Below are 23,422 nucleotides of genomic sequence, written 5' to 3'. Positions count from 1 at the left end.
TAATCAAACCTTTGAACGTATCCATTTGTAAGTTGCAGGTTGTCCATGTGTCTTACCTATTCATAGATTTCTGTTTTACTTCTTTCTGTGTTACATGGTGAAAATGAAATTGATCATCTTTTATGTGGTTCCCTCCTCTCTCCTGTCTTAACTTCTCTTCTGGAAACAGGAATCTATGCTGCCAAAGGAGGAAACTAACTGCCTTGAGCATTGATGAATTAGGTGCCTTTTACATGATAGTAGCTCTTGTTTATGGAGCATTTTTTTCCCTGTAGCGGCACATTGTGAATGTTACTTCTAATGCTAATTCTTGGGTTAGTTATTTTCATTTACATTTAAGAAACTAAGGATTAGAAATGGTAAGTAATTTGCTCAAGGTCTCGGAGTTACTGAGTGGTGGGCCTGCTTTAAATTTTAGGTTCATTTAGCTCCAAAAACCGTGGATTTTTCTTTATACTTTGGCTAAACTAATGGGATTAGAGGATGAGAGCTAAATTTGAGTCACCACTTTGTGTAAAATACTGGAAGGCACTTAAGAATGTTAGATGTGGAATTAAAGAAACAGCCTCTTATTGTTGATGGAGTGAGAGACATTTAAGACTTAATATGTTACCTCTGTGTACTTATTTTTTGGTCTTCCTTGTCTCCCTTATTCTCACTCCTGATTTTTCCCTTTGACTTCTCTAGGTTTAGAGATACAGGGCTATTGATCCCCCGTTTCTGTTTAATCCCAGAGATAGACAACAGTAATCAGGGAGCTCGATTTGCATTAAAGGTTGATCTTTTCACGGGATCAAAGGTCCTTAATACAATCAAGCCAAAACTGATTCTTAACACTAAAAGAAATAGTAAATCTGAAACCTGTCCTTTAACAACTTCCAGGTTATTCTGATTCTTTTCTTTTCTTTTGCCAGTCTTTCTCATAATTGCAAATCATGCCCAATTTAAATAAAATTTTTTTGATCCTTGAGTCTACCATACTCCAAGCCTGCCTCTCCCACAGTTTCTACAGCTCAGTAGATGTCACTCCATGCACTCAGTGGCTAAAGCTAAAACCTAAGATCTATCCTGGTGCCTTTTTCCTTGTCATCCTATTGTCAGTCTATCAATAGATACTGTCAATTCTTCATTCAAAATATCTCCCGTATTCACTACTCAACTGTCTTTACTACCAGCACTTTCCTCCAAACTACCATTGTACTTGCAGGGACTATGACAATAGTTTCTCTACTTCTTTTCTTAAACGCTTCAAAGCCATTCTTCACGTAGCAGTCAGTGTGATATTTTAAAACTCTAAATAATAAGGCGACACCCCATCTCATCCCATCCCATTCTGCTTTAAACCCTCTAATGGTTTTCTATTGCACTTAGATAAAATCAAAATTCCTTACCCTGACTACAAACCCCAAATGATTTGGCACCTCCCTTTCTCTCCAATCTCATTTTATACCACTCCCTTCCTTGCCTATCCTTCAGTCACACTGTCTTTCTTGAACACACCAAACTTCAGGGCCTTGGGATAAGATTTTGGGGGCAGGGTGGGGAGGGAAGCCTGGGATACTTTTGCTGATATCTTCACATAGATGGCTCCATGTAGCCTTTCATATCTTGGCTTAAATGTCATGTCTTCAAGAGAAGACACTGTAATATCGCCATTCAGTCATTCTGTCTTACAACCATATTCTAAATCTCTGCACAGTACTCATGACTTTTGGATATTTTTCTTGTTTGTTAAATTTTTCCTCAATATATTACTTTGAAAAATTTCAATCATATAACATTTTGAAATATTTTTACAGTGTGTACCTGTATACCCATCACGAAGATTCCACTTTTGCTAAACTTGCTTTATCACTTATCTATCCATTTGTTAATCCATCTTAATTTTGGTGCATTTCAAAGTACATTGCAGATATCAGTATGCATCCCACTACATACTTTAAATTACATGTAATTAACTGAATTCAGTATTTGTATCCAATTATGTTATTTTGAGATGAAATTTGTATACAGTAACATGAACAAATCTTAAGTCTATATTTGCTGATTTTGATATATGCATACATCTGTGTAACCCAAAACCCCACCAACATATTGGACATTACTGTCACTCCAGAGAGTTCTCTCATGCTCATTCCAGCTCAATCCTTATCCCTCAGGTCTGGAGGCAACGTGTTCTAAATTTTTATACTAAAAATTAGATTTTTAAAAATTGAGATAAAATTTAAATACTATAAAATTGTACAAAGTATGCAATTCAGTGGTTTTTAGTATATTCATAAGTTGTATAACCATCACCAGTGTTGAATTCTAGAACATTTTCATTACCCCCAAAAGAAACTCTGTACCTATTAGTATTCATTCTTATCCCTCTTGGCCCTGGCAACCACTAATTTACTTTCTGTCTCTATGGATTTACCTATTCTGGATATTTCATATAAATGGAATCATGCAACATGTGACCTTTTATGCCTGGTTTCTTTCACTTAGAGTTAAGTTTTCAAAGTTCATGCTTGTTTTACCATGTATCAGTACTTCATGCCTTTTTATGACTGAATAGTATTCCATTGTGTGTATATACCACTTTTTATTTATCCATTCACCTGTAGATGGACATTTGGGTTGCTTTTACCTTTTGACTATTGTAAATAGTCCTGCTTTGAACATGAATGTACATGTATTTGTTTGGGTACTTGTTTTCAATTCTTTTGGGTGGGTACCTAGTTGTGGAATTGCTGAGTTATATGGTAAATCTATGTTTAAATTTTGAGGAACTGTCAAACTGTTTTCCATGGTGGCTGAACCATTTTACATTCCTACCAGCAATGTATGAGGGTTCCAATTTCTTTACATCCTTGCCAACACTTGTTATTTTCTGTTTGTTTGTTTGTTTGTTTTTCTTTTAATATTATGGCCATCCCAGTGTATGTGAAATGATATCTCACTGTGGCAGATATTGGCAGAATGGGTGAAAAAACATGATCCAACTCTATGCTGTCTGCAAGAAACTCACTTTAGATCCAGAGACAGAAATAGATTGAAAGTGAAAGGATGGAAAAAAATATCCCATGCAAATAGTAAGCAAAAGAAAGCTGGAGTGGCTATATTAATATCAGGCAAAATAGACTTTAAGTCTAAGACTGTTGCAAGAGACAAAGACATTATATATTGATTATTATAAACTTATTGACTATCATAAACATATATGCACCAAACAGCAAAGACCCAAGACATATGAAGTAAACATTGACAGAATTGAAAAGAGAAATATTTCTACAATAATAACTGGAGATTTCAATACCACACTGTAAGTAATAGATAGAACATCTACAGACAGGATCAATAAGGAAATAGGGGTCTGGAACAACAATATAAACCAATTTGACCTTATATGTAGAACACTCTACCCTATAATAGAAGAATATACATTTTTCTCAAGTAACTATTTATTAAAAGGAAGAGTGAAAGAGTGAATGATTGAGTTATAAAGAATTTTTTAAGGAAAGGAGAAAATAATGTCAAACTGGAGCAGTATCTCATAAGTATGTTCCTTGTCCAGCAGTGTTCCCAGGACTTAGTTTGACATGGAGTTATCCCCTTACCCCTTTTATTGAATTATCTTGATGGATTGCCCTTCTCTTAAAATAGTGTGGGATTCTCTGAATTAAGTAAATTCTATTTATCTTTGCAATTGATTGTTTTATGTTCATTTGGTTACTATTTTATAGTAAAATTGACCATGGGTTAGGTTTCTTTGTATTTCTAGTACTTAAGACAATGTTCCTCACATAATCTATATTCAGCAAGTGGTTATTCAGTGAATGAATCCAAATAGAAATGTACATGTGCGTATACAAATATATTAAGTAATCACATATTTTAAAGTTTTTTCCACAATATTTATAGATTATGATTGGACAATAATTTTCTCACTTTTTTTCCTTAATCTCCACTTTTATAATGGAGATACTTGGGAAGAACAGGAATATTAAGTAAAGCATGATAAACTTTCAGCAAATAGATAATTTTTAAAAATCTAGGATTATTCAAGTAAATTTAGTATGTGCTTTTTATTTTTTTTATTTTTTAATTTTTTGTGAGGAAGATCAGCCCTCAGCTAACATCCATGCCAATCCTCCTCTTTTTTTGCTGAGGAATACTGGCCCTCGGCTAACATCTGTGCCCATCTTCCGCTACTTTATATGGGATGCCACCACAGCATGGCCTGACAAGTGGTGCATCGGTGTGCCCCCAGGATCCCAACCCAGGCCGCCAGCAGCGGAGTGTGTGCACTTAACCGCTAAGCCATGGGGCCGGCCCCAGTATGTGCTTTTTAATGACTGCTACTCATCAATTCTTGCAGGCTGTTCTTGGATTCATTAGGCTGGACTAATGGAAGTTTTTAGGCATCTAAGATTCAAATGTATGAGAGTCTTCTACTGAACCTTATTGCCTTCACACTAACCTATGACAGTGACATCTTACGTTCTTTGCAAGTTAGGCTCTCCCATGTGTTTCATCTTGATGTTAGTCTTCTGATTGCCTCAGCCTCTCTCTCTGATTAGTGTGTAGGGCCTGTGGTCATCCTTTCTTCTGTGCCCTATTTTCCTTTGCCTATGCCTCCCATCTTTCTTTTTGCATGGTATAACATTAAGAAAAAAAAAGTAGCTCTTTTTTTTTATGTAGAAGAACAAATTGTTATACTTAAGAGGGCTAAAAATACTTAGCTAAGCCCCGAAATCTTTTATTTCCTCTATTTATTTCATGCTGCTTAGAAAATTTTTCTCATGTGGTATATGACTCTGTGGTTAAAGATATATTGCAGAAACCTTTGAAAAAATATTACAATTTATACCTTCTTCACAATCTTATATCTTGTTAATTCATTTTCCAATTTGGTCCTCAGTAGAAGATATATTTAATATGCTTAGGAGATTTAATAAGAAATGCCTAAGAAAAAGTTATGTTGAAAAAAATGGTGTTAAAGTATTCTTTGTGAAATCCATTAAAGAAAGAGGTTTTTATTTTGCTGTTTCCTATTATTGAAGTAATGTGGTCATATAAGGTCAGAATGATAGTCCCTGGGAGATGAGAATGTGTGTATCCCTTTTCTTCTTTATTTCCCATCGTCAGTTGGGTACTTACATTTTCTTTTATTACTCCAACATACACATTTTGGGTTTGAGCATAATTTCACAAGTTGTCTCTCTGTATTTTACCATATTAGCTCCCACTGCCTCTCTTATTGTTCCTCTCAGTCCTTCATCATCTTTCTCTTGTTTTATTGTTGTTCATTCTTGCGTAGTTTTTCTTTTTTCTGTTACTGTATTGCAAAAGGCTCTGTGTAATGTTCAGACAATAATGTGAAAACATTAAGCCTTTGGTTTTTGTTTGGAAACTTCCTGTCTGAATGTATTCTGCTCTAATCTATCTATACAGTGAACTCTGCCTGGAGCAGAGTTAGGGACCTAGTATTTTTTATTTGCCTGAATAGAGGGAAATAGGTAGACAAGATCAGTTCTCCCAAAAAGTAGAATTGTCTTTCTTTGCCAAATCAAAAGAAATAATGTTATGTATTGATTTACTTTAGCCTGTAACACGTCGTCATTATGTCTTTATGTGTACAGTACTGATTCATTATTTTAACTTAATATATTTGGATAGTTATTTATGTGTGTGTATGGTCAACTTAGGAAAGGCAAAATATCACACTTTTTCATTTTCCAGTGAGAAAAACTCAGTGATAAAAAGGATCAACTACAGGTCCCTTTTTTAGAGATTGTATTTATCTGCAGTAGTAGTAGAGATATGAATAATTTGTAGTTGGACTGCAACACATAGATATTTGCATTCTGGTTACTGGATAACTGTCGGCCCAGATAGTGTTGATGCAAATGTGCATCACCTCAGTCTGAAGTGTGCTAACCCAAAGAGCATGCCAAAACTGAATTGATAATGATTAAACTAACTATAGCTAATTTGTAATTAAGAGACAACAATAAAATCAGTAGAAAATTATGACCAAAGAAACACAACATGGGTAATGCATTGATAATGGGATGCATTTCTTCAAATTGCTTGAATTTAAACTATCTCCTTGTTTGTATTCACAATAGGAACTTTTCAGTGTAGCCAAGTGTTGCATGGCAGCCAAATTTCCCAGTAGATTCTGAATTACATTTCCTTGGAAAACTAGTAATATCCTAATTTTTATTTGAGTCCATACAATTGTCATTAGTTCATCAGAGCTCTAGTATTCCAAATTTTTATTGCCCTTCCCCTGTGACCTTAAATAACAAAGATTTACTTTTTCTTCATCCTACATGTTCACTTTTCATTGGTTAGGTTGTTGGGTGGGAAGGAGTTCGGTTCTATGCCAGCCTCATTCAGGGAATAGGGCTGATGGAGGTTCTACCATGTGCAGTGTCATAGATCACAGGGGCAGGACATAGAAAGGTCTCAATTTTGATATCAACAATGAGGCTTTTTCCATGATTCAGTGTTCGTTATTATATGACACCATGTGATTTTGCAATTTGCACATCATCTTCTCCTAAATCTTGAATTCATCAACTTCTCTCCATTTCCCCTGCTGCTCTCTTTGTTTAAGTTAGTGTCATCTCTTGCCTAGATCACTGTAATAGCCTTCCAAATGTACTCCTCTGCCACAGGTTGGATTCCCTTGGAAGCAGACTCTGGAATTTTTATTGGGGGAATACTCTTGGGACCAACATGTGTGGGGAGTGAAGGAAACTGGACTGAAGGAGAAGTTCAATTGAGATGAGATGCAGACTCAACAAAGGCCTTAGCTAATCCTACAGAGAGTTCTGAATATTGGTTGGTGTTTTATAGTTGTCTCAAATTGGGATGAGGGGATTGAGCCTTTATACACCTGTATCAACTAACCATTGGGTGTGGGCTGCCCCTAGGAAGGGGCAAGACCTTAGGCAGAAAGCTGAGGACAAGTCAGCTGTCAGTTGCCAATACTTCCAGCAGCTGGGGGAATGTCCTAAAGTGGTGATCTGGACAGAGAACCCTATTTCATAATTTTGATATATGTTTTCCATGATTGTTCATTTCTGAGTATTTTTGGATTTCTGTTATGATTTTTAACTCATATTATTTAGAAATGCATTTTAATAACGGAAAAAATTTCAGACTTTTGTTTTATTATTGATTTCTGACTTAATTGCTTTCTGATCAGTGAATATGATCTTTTTTATTTAGAATCTTTCTGATTTGATGAGACTTGCTTTATGGCCAAGGAACAGGTCACTTTAAGTACATCTTCCATGTGTGCCTGAAAAAAGTGTATATTCTCAAATTATTGTATGCCATATTTTATAGACTATCAATAGGTCAAACCTAGCTATGAGGATGTTCAGATCTTCTAGTGACATTTTTGGCTATTTGATCAATCAATTTTTGAAAGAATGGATTTCCAAATTTTTCCTTGCTTGTCAGGTTTTGCCTCTCTATATTCTCAAAATAAGTTCATAGGTAATATAACAGTGTAACGTGTGTCTTCTTGGCTAATTTTACTTTTTGTCAAATTGTGGTGACTATTTTTTTTGCTTTCAAATCTGATTTTATGTGATATTAATATGCCTAAACCACTTATTTTGGTCTTTTCCTTGTATGTTCCTCTGTCTTTTCAACCAACCAACTGTTGTTTTAGGTGTATCTCTTGTAAGTATAGGGACTGTTGTTGGTTTTTCTTTTCTAATCAGGCTGGCAGTGTCTTTTAACCAGACAGTTTAGTCCATGTGCATTTAGTGTATTTACTACATTTTGATTTTTTTATATTGTCTGCTTTTTATTTTTGTTCCATTTTTTTGTATTCTATTTTTGCACATTTCTTGGCTTCTTTTTGGTGATGATTATTTTTAAAATCTCTCTTGTTCTGTTTTATTCCATTTTTCCTCCTACCTCCCTCCACTGTGATGGAAATTTTACTCTATTTCTATTTCTATTCTTTCAGTGTTTACTGTAGAAATTTCAACTTGGAGACATTTCTTCAGTTGTCCTTCATTCTCCTATTCTAGACTTTTTTTTTAGCGTTCGCTTATTTTAAATTTCAGTTATTCAGAAGTTTATTCTTCTACCAAAGAAGTAAATACTTTAATGCTGTTTACATGTTTACCCCTTATGTGCTTTCTTATACTTTATTTCTTTCTTTATTTGCCTCACTAATTAGAGATTATTATAGGATGTAAACAGCTAGTGTTTATTTGACTTTACCAAATGCCTCTTTTCTTTGCTCATTGGTCCTTCTTTCATCCCTGACTTTGCAAATAGGATTATTTCTGTTTTTCCTGGAATTTACCCTTCAGGAGTTTCTACAGGTAGTTAATTCAGTTTTTGAGTTAGTTAAGTCAGTTTTTGAGTTAGTTTTCATTTACAAGAGAATGTCTATTTTTCATTCTTTCTTGAAAGATAGTTTTGCTGTAGTATAATTTGCAAATCTAGGTTGATAGTAGTTTTCTATCAGCTTAGTGCTGAAGTGTTTGTCTTGTGTTCTGTAGCTATTGAAGAGATAGCTCTCAGTCTAATTTTTGTTACTTTGTAGGCAATCTGTTCTTTTTGTCTGCTTCATAAAAATCATTTTTATCAACTTATACTTTATGGAGAATAAAATCGAACGATTTTAAATGTATAGCTTAGTGAATTTTAATGAATGTGACTACAATCAAGACGTAGGACATTTGTATCTCTTTTGAAAATGCGCCTCCCCTTGTTTTACATTTCCACTAGCAGTGTTTGAGAGTTCCCGTTACTCCATCCTTGCAAAACACTTGACATTCCTTGTCTTTTTGCATTGTAATGGACGTGTGGTTTCATTTCGTTGTGTTTTTAAATTGTATTTCCTTAGTACCTAATACTATTGAGCATATTTTCACATGCATAATGACCATTCATTAATCTTCTTTTGTGAACTGTCTTTTCAAACGTTTAGCCCCCCCTTTTTTTTAATGGTTAATAGACTTAATTTTTTTAGTCTATTAAAAAGTGGAGTTCCATATACACCCCCAACTCCAGCCCTCTGCAAACAGTTTCCTCAGTTATTAACATCTTGCGTTGATGTGGTACATTTGTTACAATTAATGAACTAATATTGATGCATTATTATTAACTATAGTCCATAGTTTACCTGACGTTCACTGTGTGTGTCAATTAGTTCTGAGTTTTGACAAATACGTAATGACACATATCCATCATTATAGTTTCATACAAAATAATTTCCCCTATGCTTCACCTTCCCTTGTGCTTCACCTATTCAACACTCCTCTCCCTCCCCTCTAACCCTTGGCGCACACTGTTCTTTTACTATATCTATACTTTTGTCTTTTCCAGAATGTCATATAGTTGGAATCATACAGTATATAGCCTTTTCAGATTGACTTCTTTGACTTAACAATATTCATTTAAAGGTTCCTTCATGTCTTTTTGTGGCTTGATAGCTCATTTCTTTTTGTTGTTGAGTAATATTCCATTGTATGGATATACAGCAGTTTGTTTATTCACTTTTTGAAGGATATCTCGGTTGTTTCTAGTTTTGGGCGATTATGAATAAAGCTGCTATAAACATTTGTGTACAGGTTTTTTTGTGTAGACATACATTTTCAACTCAATTGGGTAAATACCTAGGAGTATGATTGCTAGGTCATACGGTAAGACTATAATTTGGTTCTAGGTAAGATCATTTTGCATTCCCACCAGCACTAGATAAGTGTTCTTGTTGCTCTGCATCCTTGGTAGCATTTGGTGTTGTCAGTGTTTTGGATATTAGCCATTCTAATAGGTGTATAGTGGTAGTTCATTGTTTTAATTTGCATTTCCCTGATGACATATGATGTTGACCATCTTTTCATATGCTTATTTGCTATCTTGTATCTTCTTAGTTGAGTGTCTGTTCAAATCTTTTACCCATTTTTTCATTGAGTTGTTTGTTTTCTTGTTGAGTTGTAAGAGCTCCGTACACAGAGATACAAGTTCTTCATCAGATGTGTGTTTTGTAAATATTTTCTCCTAGTCTGTGACTAGGGTCTACATTCTCTTAAGAATATTTTTTGGCAGAGCAGAAGTGTTTAATTTTAATAAAGTCCAGTTTATCAATGTTTTTCTTTTATGGATTGTGCTTTTGATGTTGTATGTAAAAACTCATTGCCAAAACCAAGGTCACCTAGATTTTCTCGTTTATCTCCTAGAAATTTTATTGTTTTATATTGTATATTTAGGTCTAAGATCCACTTTGAGTGAACTTTTGTGAAAGGTGTAAGGACTGTGTCCAGATTCATTTTTTTGCATATGGATGTCCAGTTGTTCTAGCACATTTGTTGCAGAGACTATCCTTTCTCCATTGAATTGCTTTTGCTCCACTGTCAAAGATCAGTAAACTATATTTGTGTAGGTCTATATCCAGGCCCTCTATTCTAACCCATTGATTAATTTATCTAGTCTTTTACCAATACCAGGCTTATTTGATTACTGTAGCTTTATAACAAGTCTTGAAGTTGGGTAATGTCAGTCTTTCAAATTCGTTATTCCCCTTTAATACTGTGTTGGCTATTCTAGGTCTTTTTCTTTTCTATATAAATATTAAAATCAGTTTGTTTATATCCACAAAATAACTTGCTGGGATTTTGATTGGGATTGCTTTGAATCTGTAGATCACATTGGAGAGAATTGGTATGTTAACAATATTGAGACTTCCTATCCATGCATATGGAATATTTTTACATTTGTTTAGATCTTCCGTAATTTCATTCATCAGAATTTCATAGTTTTCCTCATATAGGAACTATACATATGTTTTTAGATTTATGCCTAAGTATTTTATTTTTTTGGTTCTAATGTAAATGATGTGTTTTTAATTTCAAATTCCAAGTTTTCATTGCTAGTATATAGGAACACAATTAACTTTTTTATGGTAACCTTGTATCCTGCAATCTTGCTATAATCACTTTTTAGTTCTAGAATTTTTTTTTTGATGGTTGTTGTTGATTCTTTGAGATTTTCTTCGTACACAATCATATTATCTGCTAATGAAGAGTTTTATTTCTTTCTTCCCAATTTGTTTATCTTTTTCTTGTCTTATTGCATAAGCAAGGATCTGTAGTAGGATGTTAACTAGGAGTGGTAAGAGGGGACATCTTGCCTTTTCCTGATCTTAAGGGGAAAGCCTCTAGATTCTCACCATTAACTATGAAGTTAGCTGTAGGTTTTTTGTAGATGTTCTTTAGGAAGTCTAAGAAATTTTCTTCTATTCCTACTTTGCTGAACTCAGTGGGTGTTGGATTTTGTCAGATCCTTTTTCTGCATCTGCTGATATGGTCATATGGTTTTTCTTCTTTAGCCTTACATACCTGCAAAAATCCCTCTTGGTCAAGGTGTATAATTCTTTTTATACATTGCTGGATTTTTTCCTTTCAGTCATTTTATTTTTATACCTAGAAATCCCATTTTTAATTTTTTGAATTTTCTATTTCTCTCCTCATTATGATCATTTTTCCTTTAAATCCTTTCCTATACTTATAGTATTTGTAGTAGCTGTAATTTGTAATAGTATTTGTAATAGCTGTTTTAAGGTTCTTCATTTCTGGGTTTGTTTCTGTTGACTATCTTTCTACTGATGTGGTTCACATTTTGCCTCTTCAGGTGTCTCTTCATTTTTCATTGGATTGTAAACATTGTAAGTGTTATATTATGTGTTTGGATTTTGTTATTTTTATTTAAAAGATGTTAAAGTTTATTTTACTTGTTAGTTAAGTTAATTGATGTTCAGATTAATACCTTTCAGGCTTATTTTTTTTAAAGGTTTCTTAGGGCAAGTCTAGCATAGCCTTTTCTGGTATTCTGATTCAACAAGTATGTCTTAGGCCATCTCTCTCTACCTTCCACACTTCCTATTCTTGAGTTCATAATTTCTATTTCATTATACATCTATGGTTCTTTCTTAGTACAATGTAAACCCTTAGTGTTTTAGGCAGGAGAGAGAGATGGTCTTATAATATATTTTTATAGAATTACACTGACCACTGTTTAGTTTGATGGGACCAACTATAGTGGTAGGGAGTTCTGTTAGGAGGCTATTACAGGAGTCCTATGAATAGATGGTGGTAGTTTGTATAAGTGTTGTGATAATGGAGATGAAGAAAAGTGGAGAAATTGTATTTTTTTTTTTTTTGTGAGGAAGATTAGCCCTGAGCTAACATCTGTTACCAATCCTCCTCTTTTTGCTGAGGAAGATTGGCCCTGGGCTAACATCCATGCCTATCTTCCTCTACTTTATACGTGGGATGCCTGCCACAGTATGGCTTGTTAAGCGGTGCATAGGTCTGCGCCCAGGATCCGAACCTGCAAACCCCAGGCCGCTGAAGCGGAGCACGCGAACTTAACCACTATGCCACCAGGCCAGCCCCAAAATTGGATTTTTAATAAAGACTTTATAAGAGTTGCATACCATCCAGCAGTTTTACTCCGACATGTACTCCAGGAACCTCTTACACAGGATTCCAAGCAACACATACAGAAATATTCTGTATTGTATGTATGTATGGGAGTATTGTATGTATAAGTCTAATTGTCCAGTCATAGTAGAATAGATAATGCTTCAGTATGCTTATACAGTGAAATATATTACAGCAGTAAAAATAAATGATTTGGAACTACTGAAATTATTAATTAATACATTTACTTAGTAACTATTATTTTGCATGCTATTCTCCAGGCCACCAGAGAAACAACAGTGAGGAAAGGCAAAAAACTGTGTCTTCATTTTTTAAAACTCATTTTACTACGAACAATGTAGAAATTACTTAAAGCAAGAATCATTGTCTGTTTTTACCATTGGGTAGAATATTGTTTGGGTATAGGATATTCACAGTTTCCAAGTGTCAATCTACAGATCATTTGCTAATTACAAACAGAAAAGGGCATATTTTTTATGAGGAAATTTAATGGACACCATCTTAATCAAGTAATCAAACCTAACTTCATCAGGAAAAGGACATTTTAAGAATGAGGGTACAACATCAGCTATGTAATATTTAAAAAAAATTTTTATTCTGAATCTAATAATGAGGAAACAATCAGGTAAATTCAAATTGTGGACTATTCTATAAAACAACCACCTTGGATTTTTCAAAAATATCACCTTCATGAAGGACAGCCCCCCCCCCCAAAACCCCTCAAACCAAAAAGATAAGTCAACTATTTTACGTTAAAGCAGAGTAAAGGAATATAACAAATGCAATGCATAATGCTTGATTTCCCTGTAATTATTATGCATGACTTTCATCTGGGGATTTCCTTCCTGTCTGTCTTGGATTTTTTTCCTCCCTGGTTCTTTTGTTTTCTGTTTTAAGGTCCCATTATCAGAGCCTGTTCTGTCCATCTAGAAGACGGTCTTACTCTCTGAAATAGTTTTCATTTCCTTTTCACTTTGAACCTTTCTTTTAGGAAATAAAGGCCTTGTAATTAATTGTAAGTGTTTCCCAACTGTTTTTAAAAGAAGACAAAAAAGAAAAAAAATCACACCTTCTCTTTGAGCCTTGAGAGATTTCTATTAGCACCACCAAATTAGGAACAGGGCATTTCTCAAGAAATATTTCACTTTTCCCTTCTTTTTACTTTTCCTTCTCCATCAGTGATTATCTTTTATGAAATTTTAATTCAGGAAACTGGGGATGAAAAAAACTACATAAAATTCTTTATTATATGACTCTTAGGACTATTGCATCATGAAAGTGTCATTTCATCAGCCTTTAAGTTACCAGGTTATGCTGCCATGTCTAGGGGCAGGTTTTGCTTGAAGGAGGAGGTTATTTATTGTGTCTATGGTACTATCAGTTGGTAAAAAAAACAGTCCCTTTAGACTTGAAATCCATAAGTAAATAAGAAAGCACCTAAGCTCCTAGAGTCTTTCTTTGTTCCCTTAGCATCCGTATCCTAAACTATCAGCAAGTCATGCTGACTCTACCTCTAAGACAGACTTCAAGTCTTTGTCTTTCTGTCTCTGTTTCTACCAGCCAAGTCCAGGTCACAACTGTCATTTCCCTGGACCACTGCAAAAGCTTCCTAATCAATCTCCTTGTTCCCTTCTTTGCCCTTTTACAATTCATACCTTGCAGAAGTGCCAAAGTGATCTTAAAAAATACTACATTAGGTCACTGTCTTCTCCTGTATAACCTTTCCAACTTATTCCTTCTGTCAAGAATATTCCTTCCTCATTGATTTTCAGAGGGCTAGCTCTATTCAGGTCTCAGTTTAAATATCAGTTTTCTCAGAGAAGGCTTTTCAAGGAAAAATAACCTTAATCACTCTCAATCACATCCCTCTGTTGTTTTATTATAGCCCTTATCACCACCCTATGTGTTATATACATTAATACATGTGCGTGTATAATATATATGTATGTGTATTTTTAGGTGCATGTATATTTTTATATAGTTCTGTACTAGGTAGTAAGTGTCATGAGAGCAGATAACTTTCTGAATTGTTCATCCCTGTATCCCCCCGAGGCAGATCAGTGTTTGGCACATAGTATTTATTCAGTATATATTTTTGAGTTGATGAATGAAAATTTGATGGCAGAGTTAGAAAGAGGATTGGTACTTTATGGTTGGAAAGTGATATGTTCATTGCTGAAAGTAAAGAAAACCAGTTAAGATGTCATCCTACAGTTAAACCTGCCCTTGAGGGTCAAGTATAGAAAAGTAGGAATAGAAAGCTTTAGTACTTTGGTAACCTTCTGTATTTTCTTTTTTTTTTTTTTTTTTTTAATTTTTTGTTTATTGCAGTAACATTGGTTTATAACATTGTAAAAATTTCAGGTGTACATCATTGTACTTCTATTTCTGCATAGATTACATCATGTTCACCACCAAAATACTAATTACAACCCATCACCACACACATGTACCCAATTATCCCTTTCACCCTCCTCCCTCCCCCCTTCCCCTCTGGTAACCACCAATCCAATCTCTGTCCCTATGTGTCTCTTTATTGTTGTTATTATCTACTACTTAATGAAGGAAATCATACGGTATTTGACCTTCTCCCTCTGACTTATTTCACTTTGCATCATGCCCTCAATGTCCATCCATGTTGTCACAAATGGCTGGATTTCATCGTTTCTTATGGCTGAGTAGTATTCCATTGTGTATATATACCACAGCTTTTTTATCCATTCGTCCCTTGATGGGCACTTAGGTTGCTTCCAAGTCTTGGCTATCGTGAATAAGGCTGCAATGAACACAGGGGTGCATGTACCTTTGCAAATTGGTGTTTTCAAGTTCTTTGGATAAATACCCAACAGTGGAATAGCTGGATCATATGGTAGTTCTATCCTTGATTTTCTGAGGAATCTCCATACTGTTTTCCATAGTGGCTGCACCAGTTTGCACTCCCACCAGCAGTGTATGAGAGTTCCCTTCTCTCCACAACCTCTCCAACACATGTTGTTTCCTGTCTTGTTAATTATAGCCATTCTGACGGGCGTGAGGTGATATCTCATTGTAGTTTTGATTTGCATTTCCCTGATAGTTAGTGATTTTGAACATCTTTTCATGTGTCTGTTGGCCATCTGTATATCTTCTTTGGAGAAATGTCTGTTCAGGTCTTTTGCCCATTTTTTAATTGGGTTGGTAGTTTTTTTGTTGTTGAGATGCATGAGTTCTTTATATATTTTGGAGATTAAGCCCTTATCAGATGTATGGTTTGCAAATATCTTCTCCCAATTGTTAGGTTGTCTTTTCGTTTTGTTGATGGTTTCCTTTGCTGTGCAGAAGCTTTTTAGTTTGATGTAGTCCCATTTGTTTATTTTTTCTATTGTTTCGCTTGCCCGGTCAGATGTGGTGTTTGAAAAGATGTTACTAAGACCGATGTCGAAGAGCGTACTGCCTATGTTTTCTTCTAGAACTTTCACAGTTTCAGGTCTTACATTCAAGTCTTTAATCCATTTGGAGTTAATTTTTGTGTATGGTGTAAGGTAAGAGTCTACTTTCATTTTTTTGCATATGGCTATCCAGTTTTCCCAACACCATTTGTTGAAGAGACTTTCTTTTCCCCATTGTATGTTCTTGGCTCCTTTGTCAAAGATTAGCTGTCCATAGATGTGTGGGTTTATTTCTGGGCTTTCGATTCTATTCCATTGATCTGTGTGTCTGTTTTTGTGCCAGTACCATGCTGTTTTGGTTACTATAGCTTTGTAGTATATTTTGAAATCAGGGAGTGTGATACCTCCAGCTTTGTTCTTTTTTCTCAGGATTCCTTTAGCTATTCGGGGTCTTTTGTTGTTCCATATAAATTTTAGGATTCTTTGTTCTATTTCTGTGAAAAATGTTGTTGGAACTTTGATAGGGATTGCATTGAATCTATAGATGGCTTTAGGAAGTATGGACATCTTAACTATGTTAATTCTTCCAATCCAAGAGCACGGAATATCTTTCCATTTCTTTGTGTCTTCTTCAATTTCTTTCAGAAATGTTTTATAGTTTTCGGTGTACAGATCTTTCACCTCTTTGGTTAAGTTTATTCCTAGGTATTTTATTCTTTTTGTTGCAATTGTAAATGGGATGGTATTCTTAATTTCTCTTTCTGCTACTTCGTTGTTAGTGTACAGAAATGCAACTGATTTTTGTATGTTGATTTTGTATCCTGCAACTTTCCCATATTCGTTTATTACTTCTAAAAGTTTTCTGGTGGATTCTTCAGGGTTTTCTATATATAAAATCATGTCATCTGCAAATAGTGACAGTTTCACTTCTTCCTTTCCAATTTGGATCCCTTTTATTTCTTTCTCTTGCCTGATTGCTCTGACTAGGACTTCCAATACTATGTTAAATAGGAGTGGTGACAGTGGGCATCCTTGTCTGGTTCCTGTTCTTAGAGGGATAGCTTTCAGTTTTTCACCATTGAGGATGATATTAGCTGTGGGTTTCTCATATATGGTCTTTATTATGTTGAGGTACTTTCCTTCTATACCCATTTTATTCAGAGTTTTTTATCATAAATGGATGCTGGATCTTGTCAAATGCTTTCTCTGCATCTATTGAGATGATCATGTGATTTTTGTTCTTCATTTTATTAATGTGGTGTATTACGTTGATTGATTTGCGAATGTTAAACCATCCCTGCATCCCTGGAATAAATCCCACTTGATCATGGTGTATAATCTTTTTAACGTATTGTTGTATGCGATTTGCTAGTATTTTGTTGAGGATTTTCGCATCGATGTTCATCAGTGATATTGGCCTGTAATTTTCTTTTTGTGTTGTCCTTGTCTGGTTTTGGTATCAGGGTAATGTCAGCTTCATAGAATGAGTTAGGAGCTTCCCCCTCCTCAATTTTTGGAAGAGTTTGAGAAGGATAGGTATTAAGTCTTCTTTGAATGTTTGGTAGAATTCACCAGGGAAGCCGTCTGGTCCTGGACTTTTATTTTTGGGGAGGTTTTTGATTACTGTTTCGATCTCCTTACTGGTGATTGGTCTATTCAAATTCTCTACTTCTTCTTGATCCAGTTTTGGAAGGTTGTATGATTCTAAGAATTTATCCATTTCTTCCAGATTGTCGAATTGGTTGGCATATAGTTTTTCATAGTATTCTCTTATAATCTTTTGTATTTCTGAGGTGTCTGTTGTAACCACTCCTCTTTCATTTCTGATTTTACTTATTTGTGCCTTCTCTCTTTTTTTCTTGGTGAGTCTAGCTAAAGGTTTGTCTATTTTGTTGATCTTTTCAAAGAACCAGCTCTTGGTTTTATTAAATTTTTCTATTGTTTTTTTGGTCTCTATTTCATTTATTTCTGATTTTTATTATTTCCCTTCTTCTACTGATTTTGGGCTTTGTTTGTTCTTCTTTTTCCAGTTCCTTTAGGTGCATTGTTAGATGTTTATTTGAGATTTTTCTTGTTTGTTGAGATAGGCCTGTATTGCTATAAACTTCCCTCTTAGAACCGCTTTTGCTGTATCCCATAAATTCTGGCATGTCGTATTTTCATTTTCATTTGTCTCCAGGTATTTTTTGATTTCTTCTTTGATTTCTTCATTAACCCAGTCGTTGTTCAGTAGCATTTTGTTTAATCTCCATGTATTTGTGGCTTTTCTGATTTTCTTCCTATAGTTGATTTCTAGTTTCATACCTTTGTGGTCAGAAAAGATGCTTGGTATTATTTCAATCTTCTTAAATTTATGGAGACTTGTTTTGTGGCCTAATATGTGATCAATCCTGGAGAACGTTCCATGTGCATTTGAAAAGAATGTGTATTCTTCGGATTTTGGATGGAATGCTCTGTATATATCTACTAGGTCCATCTCTTCTAGTGTGTCGTTTAAGGCCAATGTTTCCTTATTGATCTTCTGTTTGGATGATCTATCCGTTGGTGTAAGTGGAGTGTTAAAGTCCCCTACTATTATTGTGTTACTGTCTATTTCTGTTTTTATGTCTGTTAATAATTGCTTTATATATTTAGGTGCACCTACATTGGGTGCGTAGATATTTACAAGTGTTATATCCTCTTGTTGGATTGTTCCCTTGATCATTATGTAATGCCCTTCTTTGTCTCGTTTTACAGTTTTTGTTTTAAAGTCTATTTTGTCTGATATGAGTACTGCTACCCCAGCTTTCTTTTCATTGCCATTTGCGTGGAGTATCTTTTTCCATCCCTTCACTTTCAGTTTGTGAGTGTCTTTAGGTCTGAAGTGTGTCTCTTGTATGCAGCATATATATGGGTCTTGTTTTTTATCCAGTCAGCCACCCTATGCCTTTTAATTGGAGCATTTAGTCCATTGACGTTTAAAGTAGCTATTGATAAGTATGTACTTACTGCCTTTTTTCTTTTCTTTTTTTTTTTCCTCAGTGTTTTAGTAGTCCTTCTCTGTTCCTTACTTCTTCTATACAGAATTGGTGGTCACTTTAGTTTGACCTCTGTCTGAAAGCTGTACTCTTTAACTACCCTCCTCCCTCCTTTTATGTTTTTGATATCATACCCAACCTCTTTTTGTGCATTTGTATCCATTACGTTCTAATCGTGGAAATAGATAATTTTTCCTATTTGTGGTCTTCTCTTTTCCCCTTAAATCAGTCCCTTTAACATTTCTTGTAACACTGGTTTCTTGGTGACAAACTCCTTTAATTTTTGCTTATCTGGGAAAATTTTGATCTCTCCTTCCATTTTGAACGATAACCTTGCTGGGTAGTATTCTTGGCTGTAAGTTTTTTCCTTTTAGCACTTTAAATATATCATGCCATTCTCTTCTAGCCTGTAAGGTTTCTGCTGAGAAGTCAGCTGATAGCCTTATGGGGTTTCCTTTGTATGTAACTTGACATTCTCTTGCGGCTTTTAGGATTCTCTCTTTATCTTTAATTCTGGACATTTTGATTATGATGTGTCTTGGTGTGGGCCTCTTTGGGTTTATCTTGTTTGGGGCTCTCTGTGCCTCCTGTACCTGGATGTCTGTTTCCTTCCTTAGGTTAGGGAAGTTTTCATCTATTATTTCTTGAAATAGATTCTCTGCCCCCTTGTCTCGCTCTTCTCCTTCCGGGACACCTATAACACGGATGTTAGTGCGCTTGATGTTGTCCCAGAGGTCCCTTAGACTGTCCTCACTCTTTTTAATTCTTTTCTCTTTTACCTGTTCACCTTGGGTAATTTCTTCTAGTCTTTCTTCCAGCTCACAGATCCGTTCTTCTGTATCCTCTACTCTGCTTTTGAGTCCCTCTAATGAGTTTTTCATTTCCAGTATTGTATTCTTCATTTCTGATTGGTTCTTTTTATATCTTCCATTTCTTTGTTGACATTCTCACTGAGTCCATCTATTCTTCTCCCCAGATCAGTGAGCATCCTTAACACTCTTAGTTTGAACTCTCTGTCGGGTAGGTTGCTCATTTCTGTTTCACTAAGTTCCTTTTCTGGGGTTTTGTCCTGTTCCCTTACTTGGAATGTATTCTTTTGCCTCTTCATTTTGCCTCTTTCCCTGTGCTTGTGTCTACGTATTAGGTAGGTCAGCTACGTCTCCTGCTCTTGGATAGGTGACCTTATGTAAGTGATGCCTTAGGAGGCTTCCAGTGTGCTTCCCTCAGTTCTCAATGTTCCAGGGGTGACCCCTATGTGGGCTACGTGTATCCTTCTGCTGTGGCCTGTTTGCTCTCCCTGTAGGCGCCCAGGGAGGCTGAGTTATGCTCCTGGCCAGCTGTTGTAATGCTCAGCTGCTTGTAGTTGTTGTGGGCCCTTCAGTCTCTTTATCAGCTGTGGGGAGCCCCAGCACAGTTGGCTGCAAGTTCTAATACCACATTTGTGTTGCAGTATTTCTTTTAAGTGAGTAGGCCCCCACCATGGCAGGTTGTTAGGCTCAGGGCCTTACAATTGCTGTAAGCCTCTAGCCTATTAGGTCTCTTGTCAGCTCTCTGAGGATTGCAGCTGGGTGGGGCTGGCCTCAGGCACAGGAGCACCCAATTGTTTCAGGTTTTGGAAGGTGGAGCAAACCTCCTATGTGGGTCTTTGAGAAGTACAAGTCTTCTGTGGCTGAGAAGCCCTGCCGCCCACAGGTCCACACACACAGTCAACACAGTCCTGCCCGTGTGAGCGCCCGACCTCCCCAAGTGGACCCAGTCTCTCCACGGCGGGAGCCCCACACACTCTGCCACCGCCCCACACTCTCCACCGGCTCCTTGTGCACACCCTGCCCCGCTCAAGTCAGCTCAGTTGCCAGGCTGCAGAGAATCCAGTCACCAATCTATGCAGGCCCACACGTTGCCTGAGGGCTTGTTGTTGGGTGGGGCTAGTCTCTAGGGTGGGCTGCCTGCCCTGGCTGAGCTGGATTAAATCGGTGCTCTAGCGGGTGGAGCAGACCCTGGGCTAGCAGGTCTCAGGGAGAACTCCAATGGCGTCTGTGTCAGCACGCTCACACCAGGCCACAACAATGGCCGCCACCAATGTCCCAGTCCCTGGAGAGGTCTCACCCCTCACCGAGATGCACTCAGGGCCTATTAGGTGAGTCTCTTGTCACCGAAGCACTGTGCACCTTTCTTTCTGGTGATTTTAGGATGCTTTCTGAAACGGGTGAGTTTGTGCGCGGGCCCTTTAAGAGCCAGTTTTAGTTTCTTTGTGAACCGGGTTTTCTGGGGGTGCTACCCAATGCTTTAGTAGCAGGCAAAGTCAGATATTATGCTGCTGGTCTCAATTGTGCTGGGTCCACAAAATGCCCACAGCGGGGGCGCTCCCCGGCTCAGGGCCCCGCGCCTCCAGGGAGGCTGCGTACCTGTGAGCTGCTCCCGGCGGCCGTGAAGCTGGCGGCTTGTGAAGGCGGCGTTTTCCTCTCCAGAAGGGAGTCTCTGCCTCTTCTACCCCAGTTAGGATTGTCCGTTGTTGCAGGAGTTCCTCTTATCCAGTTTTCAGTTCTGTCTCAGGGGTAATTTTTCCACGAGTAGTTGTAAATTGGCTGTGTCCACGGGAGGAGGTGAGTTCAGAGTCTGCCTACGCCGCCATCTTGACTCTGCCCCCCACCTTCTGTATTTTCTTAAATATTTAATTTTTTTTTTGCATAGTATTTAGTAGATTTCATTTTGGAAGCACTGTGCAGAAGGGAAATACGGAATGGAGACTTTCTGCCTGCTGGAGTTGGAGGAGTGTTGGGAGGAGTCGCATCTATCTCTGGGTCTGGGAGGGTGAGTCAGGCGGTGGGAGGAGGCATCCAATGAGAGCACGGTGAAAGTGAGGAAGAACTTGTGAACAGCACTAGGACCTTAGGTTTAGTTTTTGTTTTTGTTTTTTTTTAAGCAATCTTTTTATACTAGGACATTCATCTCCTTTTAAAAACTTTGGAGAATTTTGTTTTGTTATAAGGGAGGTTGTTCTGTTTCAAACATATGTCAACTGAAGAATATAAAATTAAAGAAATGCATCATAGACAAAAGAAGAACAGAAGAGGAAGTACTCCAATGGATAAAAAAACATGTGAGAGAACATTAGTGAAAATTTCACGTTCAGACTGGGTGAGGGGAGGGGTAGCGATAGCCATCAACTTGAACATTTTTGTTTTTTCTGGGAATGTCAACTTTTGACTGAATCCTTTTTTTCCTTCTTCTTCCAGTTCCTGGCAGCCCGTGACTTACCCTATTTAGAGCCGCAGAGACACAATAAGAAAGTAGGGATGAGGGACTTGGCTTTTTGATATTATTTAACATGATCTGTGTGGACTATTCTTTTTCTCCTCTTTAAATGGCTAGGTCTTGTTTATTCAAGGCATGGTGACAGCATAAAAATATGTACTGTCTGAAATTTAATGACTTATTTGGCATAAGAAGTTGAGTGGAGAACCTTAACCTTTATTTCTAATTATAGCTTAAAAATTAGATTGAGTTAGTGACTATAATGTCACTAACTTCTGCCAGTTTCTCCCTTCCTCCCAGTTGTTTTATATTTAGCCTGTTGGATTTTTGTCAGGGAATCTTGCCTTTCTGGGTTATATGTATTCACAGGTCGGATGCTGCATTGCCTCCTTTTGGGGGACCATATTGTAATTGCCTTTTTATATATTGCCTTATTGCCTAACAACTTCTCACTTTTTCTGAACATATAATAATTTCTTTTTGACAAATTATTTTGTGTGTTTTACTTCCCCATCTAGTTCCTTATGACCAAGGACAATTTCCCAATCTTATTTTGAACCTCACAAATCACTACATAGTCCGTGGTCCATAGTAAATGACTAAGATGAGGTTAATACTGGAATCAGAATAACAACAAATTTCCTAATCCTCGGACAGAACTGAAAATAGTAAAGATATGGGATGTGGATGTTATACCTCTTGTGGTTTCCTGTTTACATGGATAAATAGTTTTTGATGGTGAATTGGTAACATGTTTTTTGGGGGTTATGGATCCATTTGTTTAAAACAAGACCTTATGTTGTTGTAAAAAAGATTTCTCAGGTATGCCAGTTTCTAATTTTCAGATATTGTTTCCTCTCTGCTCAAAAACAGGCTAATTCTTCTTGACTGATTTCAGTCTAATTCCTTTATGTGACATTCATTGTGAGGCTGCAGCATTGAATGAGACAAGTACTGTTCTTGTTACGCTCATGCAGGATCTGTAGCATGCAAAAGTAGGCGGCATACTTGGCCCCAATTGATGTTTTCAGTTCTCTTTTCCTCTACCATCCTACAGATACTTTATACTTAAATTGAGTTGTTTTGGTGATTTCTTAAACTTGTCCCATGCTTCCCTGCCTGTTTTATTTCTGCTATTCCTGCCTAAAATGTTCCAGTCCAGCTCATCTTTCATATTCTCATATAAATGGCCCTTTCTATAATATGCTTTTCTTAATCCCTTTTCTCTGGCCTTCCTATGATCCTTGTCTCTTCTGAATTCCTGGTGATAGAATTATTTGGGTACTTTCCCTCTTTCTTCCTAGATTATAAG

At 36.5% G+C, this 23,422-nt stretch overlaps 1 protein-coding gene across 4 annotated transcripts in view; it reads left to right on the top strand.

Annotated features, from left to right (window-relative positions):
• ITGBL1 (integrin subunit beta like 1) overlaps positions 1-23,422 on the top strand; it is a 1,366,350-nt gene that overhangs the window by 142,788 nt on the left and 1,200,140 nt on the right. Inside the window, exon 1 of one of the 4 annotated variants that reach the window (XM_087435888.1) lies at positions 20,863-20,992. The exons of 2 other annotated variants lie outside the window; for them this stretch is intronic. In XM_087435888.1, coding sequence (XP_087292014.1) covers positions 20,935-20,992 — 58 coding nt within the window. In that variant the 5' untranslated portion in view covers positions 20,863-20,934. Of the gene's footprint in view, positions 1-20,862; positions 20,993-23,422 lie in introns of those variants that run through there. One more of the 4 variants, XM_087435886.1, reaches the window with a different exon arrangement.

This window comes from Ceratotherium simum, chromosome 10, assembly GCF_057802395.1.
Source record: "Ceratotherium simum simum isolate JZ-2026a chromosome 10, ASM5780239v1, whole genome shotgun sequence".
Taxonomy (NCBI): Eukaryota; Metazoa; Chordata; class Mammalia; order Perissodactyla; family Rhinocerotidae; genus Ceratotherium; species Ceratotherium simum.
This window is presented reverse-complemented; position numbering and strand designations above follow the sequence as displayed.